The 10,271-nt window shown below is 36.8% G+C and overlaps 1 protein-coding gene across 1 annotated transcript; it reads right to left on the bottom strand.

The window, feature by feature from the left end:
- Window positions 1-1,120: 1,120 nt before the first annotated feature.
- On the bottom strand, window positions 1,121-1,549 carry LOC136043459 (protein FAM177A1-like). Its single transcript, XM_065728380.1, has one exon. The coding sequence runs from the start codon at window positions 1,547-1,549 to the stop codon at window positions 1,121-1,123; it is 429 nt and encodes a 142-aa protein (XP_065584452.1).
- Between the last annotated feature and the right edge of the window lie 8,722 nt (window positions 1,550-10,271).

Raw genomic sequence — 10,271 nt, 5'->3', positions numbered from 1 at the left:
ATTGCAATTCCCAATTCGATTAGCATTTGCAATCACCATTAACAAAGCTCAAGGTCAATCATTAGAAAAAAGTGGTATCGACCTTAATACTGATTGTTTTTCCCATGGACAATTGTACGTTGCATGTTCGAGGGTCGGTAAACCTGAAAATCTATTTATATGCAGCGACAATTGGACAGCGAAGAATGTTGTATATTCGCAAGTTTTACGCAGTTAATTTATATTGCATCTATCTATCTATCTATCTATATAAAAACGAGTTGTGTGTATGCATGTTTGTTTGTTTGTAAAAAGAGCGTTTGCATATGACGTCATTATTAGTATATACGGCTTTGTATATGCATAGACAATGGGAAAGCCAAGAATGTTGTATATTCGCAATTTTTACGTAGTTTGAAACACATATATAAATCTATCTATATTCACAGGTGGGACACAGGGACACAACTACAATGGCGCGTAACTAATATGGCGCGTAACGGACTTACGCGTGCGGGGGGGCTTGGGGGGGGCGCGAAGCGCCCCACCAACTAGGTGTTGGGGTGGCGCGAAGCGCCATCCCAACAGCTAGTATCCAATAAAAACATCTCACAAGCCACACTTAATAAAAACACCTTAGAGAATTTAAATTAAGAAGAATACTTATTTGAAACAATGCTAGTACTACAAAAGCAAACCTAAATAGCCAATTTAGCCTGTTCGAAACATCTTACAAGCCACACCTTATAAAAAACACCTTAGAGAATTTAAATTAAGAAGCCCACTTATTAAAAACCTAATAGCCAGAAGTAAACCTAAATAGCCAATTTAGCATGTTCGAAACATCTTACAAGCCACACCTTATAGAAAACACCTTTGAGAATTTAAATTAAGAAGAATATCAGAAACAATGCTAGTACTACTAAAGTAGACCTAAATAGCCATTCCAGTCTATTTGAAACATCTCGCAACTGTCACAAGCCAACACCTTACAGAAAACACCGAATCAATTCAGTATTTAAACACAAAATGAGCACATCGCCTTTAATACGACAAAATATTCTTGGAAGTAGAACCATCGTGAGGAGGGCTGTCTGTAATTGTAACGCTTTCTGAGAAGTTGTGCATAGATACGAAAACATCAGACATTTGAGATATTTGGTTGCTGAGAAATGACATCGCTCATGGGATTCACTTGCCAGGAAGGCTTTTCAGCGATGACTGACTGCTCGTCTTCCTCTTCTTTCATCATTTCTTTAGCAGCTTCCATTTCTAAGAAATATTTAGGAGATGTAATTTCAAAAAAGTCTGCCAGAGCTCCACCAGCATAGTCACAAGCTGCTAAAATTTTATAGCCAGCTTGAGAAATCATATGTAAAATCCAGTCTAGCCATGGTAGAGCACGAATATTAATGTTTTCTTGAAATGAGTTGACAGTTTTTTCCACAATAATAGAGTCCAAGTCAGTTTCATCTTCATCTACCTCTAAAATCCCGTCACTGAAGTGGAGTATCTTTTTCTTTCTTGAATGCTCGGTATTCATGATCTCTTCTTGAGTGTCTTGTATCATTTCAAGTAGGTTAGATGTGTTTTCAGTTTGAAAATCAAATGTTTGGTTGTTGAATTAAGTCCAATTTCTAACAGAAATTTCTACTAAGCTTCAAACTTTTTGTTTCCTTTTTAAGGTTTTTGAATTGCTTTAATCCCTTATCAAAATATATTCAAATATTTTTGCAATTGCTAGTTTTTTACTCTAAGCAATTTAACCCTTTCAGGACTGATTATGATAGAGCTAAAGAAAAAAAAAAATCAATTTTTGGAAATTTAGCCTTAAATGACGCCACATATGATGAGTTTGAAACAAAATATCAGTTTCATTCATTCATTCCAGACTTACCGTAATGACTACTTCTCGAATAAAGCTTTTCGGATAGATTCAAAATCCCCGTGCACATTTGTACCATCAAGCAGGCGATGGCCAAGATCATTAAAGCAGGTGATGGCTTGATTTGGCTGTATATACCTTATATAGCATTGTTACTAAGTGAAAAACAACTCATCGTGGATTTTTGTAAAATTCAATTGGTTCCCCATTAGTGAAGTTCTTTTGACTTTCTGGTTTAATAAACTTTTTATTATGGTTCTGATCTGAAAATTTCCTCTTTGAGGTCAAAGAATGAGAACAAGGTGCCTATCTATGTCAAAACATGGAGTCCTATCAGGTAGATGAGGCATTTCAAATAAGCTGTCACTCGCCACAATTCAAGCAAAACGAAGGAGGAGAAGATGGTTAGGGTATCCTAAGTCTTAGGAAAATTTTGCATAGATAAAAGTTCAAGTAGGGATAAATTATTGTAATAGACGATGATAAATTTCACAAGAAATACAAGACATTTTGGTCACAGATGCAGTAACCGTCATCAGTAGTAATTCCTACTGATATATCAAAGTAGTACTACTAATGAGTGTCACTGCATATATGACCGAAATATCTAGTATATTCTTCTGAAATATATCACTATCTATTAAAAGCATTTATCCCTACTTTATCTTTCATATATCGTTATGGAAAGGCAGTGTGGTCTTTGAAATTATCTGTGTCAAATTTTGCTAGGAGAGGAGCCTCTAAGATTTGTGTCTAAATAATAATTCGTTAAGTCTGCGGTAGGCAATTTTGTAATTGGTGTTAAATTGAATGTAATTTAGAGAATGCTAATTATCTTAACTGATGGATTAAGAGATAATTTGATTGAATGATCAATAAAATCATTAAGAATCTTCTTAACCTGGAGAATGATCAGTAATCAAGCTTGCAGTATGAAATTAGACCGAGTTGATGATTGAGTTGTTTTAGTTGTTTTAGTTGTTGGTTGGTTTATTTGTTTTAGTTGTTGGTCTTCTTTGCTGGATGGAACTCTAAGCCCCCCTCCAAAAATAAAGAATAGATACATTTGTAGTTTTTGCAAAGGAAAATAATGTATGGGTAATATTCTAGTTAATACCCGTTTTTCCCTCTTAATTTTTCTTAAATGGAAAAGCAGTGTGGTCTAAATAATTATTTGTTTTAGTTGTTGGTCTTCTTTGCTGGATGGAACTCTAAGCCCCCCTCCAAAAAATAAAGAATAGATACATTTGTAGGTTTTTGCAAAGGAAAATAAGGTACGGGTAATATTCTATTACATAATCAAGTTCCTCTCCATTGTAGGATATAGCGTAATCTCTTACTTTGTTACCTCAGTCAGTGTTCTTTTGTCACCAAAAACATAATTTAGAAATTTGAGTCATAATTACGTACGGTTTTTCTTGAAAAAAGAATGTTATTTCAGCCCAGAGAAAGGGTCGTTAATTATGAATGGGAAATAATTTGAAAGCTTGAAGACTTGAGCGTAAAGAACGGCAGTCGGAGAAAAGGATAGACCCGTTCCGTTTTAAGATTTAATTCTTTTCCCAACTTTCAGTTAAAGGAACTTGTTTTTTGTTTCAGTATTTTTAATAATTCTTCAATAAACTAAAACGCCATATAGGGCATAACCAGTCAAACTAGGGTGCAATGGCCTTAGTTTGTCAGTCATTTAATTGAAAATTTTTAAGAAGTCCAATAACAATGGTTTTGTTATGACATGCCGGTTCGAGGTCCCTGGGAAAAGGGCTGCTAGCAAAGCAATTTCCCCATTTTGCTCATAAGTAGTAGACTATTTCTCATTGAAAAAATATAAGGAAAATTTTCGGGACAATTATCTATGGTAGGAAGGAAGTATTTCCGTTTTAAAAGCAGTTGTTTCAGAGTAAATCATTGAAAAAATTACAAAGATTTAGTAAATCAAATAAGACTCTCTAGTGCTGGGCGTTATAATAATAATAATAATTTATTTATAACCCACAAAGTACATTAAACTGTGGAGTAAACACACAAAAAAAGAAAAAACAAGACAAAAAACATAACAACATAAATAACAATAGCAGCATAACGACATACAACATAAATAAATTACCTCCAATCAAAAATGGCCAAAGAGGGTCACAAACACCGACCATTTGCCGAGTTTTAAAACATATATCTTTAGATAAATGTTTCAGTCGCGAGGGCGCATCAACGATGTCAAATTTAGAGACGACTATATGATTCCGATACCACCGAGGCAGACGCAGCAAATACTTGAAATACTTAAAATATCCTGAGCGTATTTTCTTTGTATCCTTCTTGCGAAGGAGGAAAGCAAAACCAGAAAGATAAAAAACAGCAGGGGCACAAAAACTAGAATAAAGACGGCATAGTCCATTTCGGTTATACCGACCACGATTTGGTGAAATTTTCGCGTATCCAACCCGCATACTTTTCAGCACGCTGGACGTAATAGCGGAGCAAGTAGACGAAAGTGACGTGGAAAAAGAGAGACCCAACCATTTAATACTTGCTGAACATGGTATAGTTGAAGAACCCAAGCAAAGAGGTGATGCTGGTGGAGGACTCCCAAAACACAAAAACTCACATTTGGAGGCATTAACTGAAAGGCCTATTATGGATAGTGCGGCTGAAAGCTGGTAGAAGTTGGTAATTAGACTATTTTTTGTCCGGCTAAAAAGCAGAACATCATCAGCATATGCAACGTGACTAATGCCTAAATTATCATTGTAAAAAATTGACGGTTGAAGACGTTGGAGACACGAAGCTAAAACCCATTTAAAAATGCTCGGGGATAACACGGCACCTTGCCTAACGCCTTTTTTAACAGGAATATACTCCCCTACCGTACCATTCCACTTCACCCTAACTGAAGAATTAGCATACCAATACTTAAGCACGGAAACAATAGAAAGGTTAACACCCGAGGCTGCTAGAGAAAACAAAGCATTTGAATGAATTACATTATCAAAAGCACTAGATATGTCAACAGTCAAACAATACAGGGGACTTTTTTGAGCAACAGCTTGTTTCATTAGCCTACCCACAATATGGTGAGCTTGAAAACAGCCCATACCTTTTCTAAAACCAAGCTGGAAGGGTGTAAAATTGCACTTGGAGTTAATGGCCGGTAGCAGTACATATTCAAATAGCTTACTAACGAAACAAGACACAGTGATAGGACGATAATTAGAGCAAGCACTGGGGTCCTTACCCCTCTTGACTATGGGAGATATACAACCGGACAAAAAACTATCTGGCACAACGGACCGTGCCAAACACATCTGAAACAATAATTGCAATTCTTCAGCAGCTCAGGACAATCATAAGCAAAAAACTTGAAGCAAAGACCATCACTATCGAGAGACTCAGACTTATTCACTTGCATAAGAGCTCGGAGTATAACACCAGATTCCACCGACAACACTTGAGATTGGTTGATACGAATTGGGAGGATTGAGTTTACAAGCTTTGTAAAATGATTTTGGAGATTAATATTAAACGAAAGCAAAATATTTTTATAATGAGAAACGAAGTCACATAGCCGAAGAGACGAATTAATTGGAGGTGAACACTTAACACTGTTTATAACACGATCCCAGGATTTCTTGTCACAAGGACCATCCCAGGCATTCAGTCTCGCTCTACGCAGGGAATATTTGTACTCTCGTTTGGTTTTCCGTTTTATTTGATGTACTGAACCAGAAGAAGGACGATTACAGGCTATCCACATACGGAGCCAGAACTTAGCTTTTTGTTTAGCTATCTTCACTTTAGGATCAACTTTCCAAAAGGATTGCGAGTACCCGTTCGCACGCACTCGGAGGGTACAACTGTTTTAGCGGCAGACTTTAGACAGAACACTATTTGCTGATAATACGAGTTGATATCTATACGCGTTGAAGTTGTAGATACAGATGTTTGCAATAAGTGGAAAGGCACTTTATAAATAGAAGATCTTTATCAGCAAGATGGAATCCTCCAGGTAGTGAATCGAGAAAGATTTCAGATCGGTCGGAATTAGATAATAAGTCAGTGTTTATGTCACCGGCGAGAACCCATTTGGTATTTTGTTTTGAAAGGTCGCTAAGTAGTGTTCGTAGGCGATTACATGCTTGTGAAAAACTAGACAATGACTGCACAGTCTTTTTATTACAGGGAAAATAAATGTTTATAAATGCGGTATCACCACATTTTATGGCTAAGATGTTAGCGTCGCTTTGCAATAATATCGGCTGAGTCTTGTGTCTGAAATAGATGGCCAGACCTCCTGATGGTCTTCCACGGGTTTTTTTGGGCGGCTCTCAAGAAGGTATAATGGGTCCAAGAACGCTTTAGGCTATCAACATTCACTTTAGAGAGAAGGTGCTCCTGTAGAAACACAATATCATTTTCAAGTAGCTCACTTATCAGTAGATCCTTGTCTTTTGTACCATTAATATTAAGGGAAACAAAGCTAAACGGAGTTTGAGCATTCATTTATTAGCGTTGTTGAGAGCCGATCGGAGAACTTTGCATTTCAGGCTAAAACTTACGTGTTCCATAGTGCAATTTGCACATTTTGGTGAGGCTTGGCAAGGGTTTTCCTTGGAATTCACATGAGGGGCAAGAACATCTGGAACACTTGGGATGTGCTGGTGAGCTGGGACAAGCTCCAATCAGGTGATCAGTACTTTGACAGCGAAAGCATCGACGCGGAATGGATTGAAAGGGCTTAGCGCGAAAAATGTCATATCCAATACGGATTCCCGACTCCAGAACCGCATTCAGAGCGGTTTTGTCGACGAACTCGAGGCGAAAAGTACGAGAGTCGCCGATTTGACTAGCACTAATAAGTCCTTCCACTGAGGCCTCCAAATCAGCTCTTGAATAATTATGGGGTATATCCCGGACCACAGCTAAAGGCTTTTTATCAATCACTCTGGCTCCAACGTTGAGGATGGAGCTAGTAACAGCTTCAGCAAGCGAGTTGGCTGAGCGCTTATCGCGTACCATCACAACCCAGCTTTTGCTATGTGGCTTAGATTTTAGACTTATGATTCCGTCGTGACCATCCAACGTTTCGAGCTTCTTCATGCGAAGGATAGGGTCGCTGAGCTCCAGGGGTGGGTTTCTTACAACGACAGCGTAGGATGGTTTTTTCGTATTTTGAGTAGGGGCTTACAAACTTAGACTGTCCCTCTGTAACCTTGGACGCAATATCACGCAGCTGTTCAAGGCAAGACATTCACCTTGGCACTGAGGGTACTGAAGGCATCGACAGGGATCATTGGCACTTCGCTGGGACATTTGATAACAAAGTCCGGAAGCTTTATGTTCTGGGAATCGCACTTTACAAGCGAAGAAATAATGTCCGAAGCACAGTTTAATGCAGCATTGGCTCCTACGCGCTTCGATGGGACTTCATTCGGAAAAAGATTTAAAAAAAGCAATTTACGCGTCTCACCAAGAGAAGAGGACTCGAAGAAATCGGCCAAGTACTCTTTTATCGTATCGGGCAAAACTCCCTTTTGCAAGATTTTTTCTGTACAAAGCACAGGATAGGATTGTAGAAAAGTTCATTTTCGCACCAATTGCCAATTCCCATTTTCTCTAGATTGAAGGTTCACTTGCGAGAGAAGTAAGGGGAAGCGTTGGAGGCTGCCTACCTTGTCCCCGCAATTTAAGGGACAAGCCCGGCGGGTACCACGGCTCTTACAAACAGCTCTCCCCCACCCTTCTGCTTACTTTTCTCCTCTCACTTTTATCGTAACGCAATCGTCTATAATATCGGAAATTATAATTATTTTTGCAACTGCTTAATCCTGACCTATATCATATATAGTTCATGAAAAAATCGATAAGAGAAATCACTGTTCCCAAGGGAATTTTCACTCAAGTCTGAAAATAATCCGCTTATTTATAATTCTTTGGACACTGAATTAATTATTATGAAAAAATTGGCTATATGTCAGGTAAAGACGATAATCCTGTACCAAATATTAGTGATAGGTTCAATCCAAATATAGGTCCTCACACCTTGAACTCTGAATCAATACTGAAAGAGGCTGTATGTGTTGAACATTATTGAGCGTTATTGAGCGTTTAACGTTATTTATTATTGAGTTATTGAGTGTTATTAGCGTTATTGAGAGAGGCTGCAAGTGATGAACGTTATTGAGCAATATTCATTCAGTTATTGAGTTATTCAGTTATTTAGTTATTGAGCTATTGAGCGTTATTAGCGTTATTGAGAGAGGCTGCAAGTGTTGAACATTATTGAGCAATATTCATTCAGTTTCTGAGTTATTCCGTTATTTAGTTATTGAGCTATTGAGCGTTATTAGCGTTATTGAGAGAGGCTGCAAGTGTTGAACATTATTGAGCAATATTCATTCAGTTATTGAGTTATTGAGTTATTCAGCTATTGAGCTATTGAGCGTTGAGAGTGTTATTGAGGCTGTAAGTGGTGAACGTTATTGAGCAATATTCATTCAGTTATTGAGTTATTCAGTTATTGAGTTATTGAGCGTTATTAGCTTTATTGAGAGAGGCTGTAAGTGTTGAACGTTATTGAGCAATATTCATTCAGTTATTGAGTTATCGAGCGTTATTGAGAGAGGCTGCAAGTGTTGAACATTGTTGAGCAATATTCATTCAGTTATTGAGCTATTGAGCTATTCAGTTATTGAATTATTGAGCGTTATTAGTTTTTATTGAGAGAGGCTGTAAGTGGTGAACGTTATTGAGCAATAATCATGCAGTTATTGAGTTATTCAGTTATTGAGTTATTGAGCTTTATTAGCTTTATTTAGAGAGGCTGTAAGTGCTGAACGTTATTGAGCAATATTCATTCAGTTATTGAGTTATTGAGTTATTCAGCTATTGAGCTATTGAGCATTGAGAGTGTTATTGAGGCTGTAAGTGGTGAACGTTATTGAGCAATATTTCATTCAGTTATTGAGCTATTCAGTTATTGAGTTATTGAGCGTTATTAGCTTTATTGAGAGAGGCTGTAAGTGTTGAACGTTATTGAGCAATATTCATTCAGTTATTGAGTTATCGAGTGTTATTGAGAGAGGCTGCAAGTGTTGAACATTATTGAGCAATATTCATTCAGTTATTGAGTTATCGAGCGTTATTGAGAGAGGCTGCAAGTGTTGAACATTATTTATCAATATTCATTCAGTTATTGAGCTATTGAGTTATTCAGTTATTGAATTATTGAGCGTTATTAGCGTTATTTAGAGAGGCTGTAAGTGTTGAACGTTATTGAGCAATATTAATTCAGTTATTGAGTTATTGAGCGTTATTAGCGTTATTGAGAGAGGCTGCAAGTGTTGAACGTTATTGAGCAATATTCATGCAGTTATTGAGTTATTAAGTTATTGGGTGTTATTAGCGTTATTGAGAGAGGCTGTAAGTGTTGAACATTATTGAGCAATATTCATTCAGATATTGAGCTATTGAGCGTTATCAGCGCTATGGAGAGAGGCTGTAAGTGTTGAACGCTATTGAGCAATATGCATAGTTTAGTTTAATTTTGAATACTAAAAACAAATTTATTTGACGGCTTTAAACTTCCTAACTACGAAAAAAAAGGTTTTTCAAAATGAACAATTAGGCCAACACTCTCACAAGTGTTTTCATTCTAGGGATCTCCCCCCCTTTAAAATAGTTATCTTCATGCTATGTTAAGGGACCACTTCTTCATTTAGGACTTTGGGGATTCTCAGAGATTTTTAAAAGTCTTCTAGATTTTTAAGGAATTTCTAGCTTATTTTTTTTTAATCTAGTGATTTTTCACGATGTAGGGCATAGATTCATTACTCAATCGAATAATTCATATGGGAAGCTAACTAATAAAAGAAAAATAGAAAATACTAGTCGATTACACCTCCCAACATGTGCAAAATTAGTATTTATGCAAATATACCGTTTTTGAAAATTTCGATTTGGCGTTATATCAGATATAGACCGCAGGGTGTTACCATCAAGAGGATAGGCGAACCTGGTTAATTTCTAAATTGCAAATATGTTTTATGTCTCATGTTTCACAACATTTGCTCAGGTCAATTTTTTTATTTCATATTTAAGGTTTTTTACTCTCTATAATCTGTCAGTTCCAAATTAATTTTTTTTAGGCTAAAACACTTGAAAGTGAATTGGATACGAATACACCATGTACATCTGCAAATGGATCAGAAATGGAGTCATTGAAAAAAAGAAGGTAAATATACATTGAATATAATTTTCTGAATAAAAAAAAGAAATTATTGAAAAAGAAAAAGGGACTTGGTTCTTTTCATAATAAGATTTGTAATGCCACTACATAGGTAAAATCGATTGTAGTTTAATGACTGAAGTCAATAGGGAGTAGGGGGAGGGGGAGAGAGGTATCTTCTATCCG

This window comes from Artemia franciscana, unplaced genomic scaffold (assembly GCF_032884065.1).
Source record: "Artemia franciscana unplaced genomic scaffold, ASM3288406v1 Scaffold_6167, whole genome shotgun sequence".
Lineage (NCBI taxonomy): Eukaryota > Metazoa > Arthropoda > Branchiopoda > Anostraca > Artemiidae > Artemia > Artemia franciscana.
This window is presented reverse-complemented; position numbering and strand designations above follow the sequence as displayed.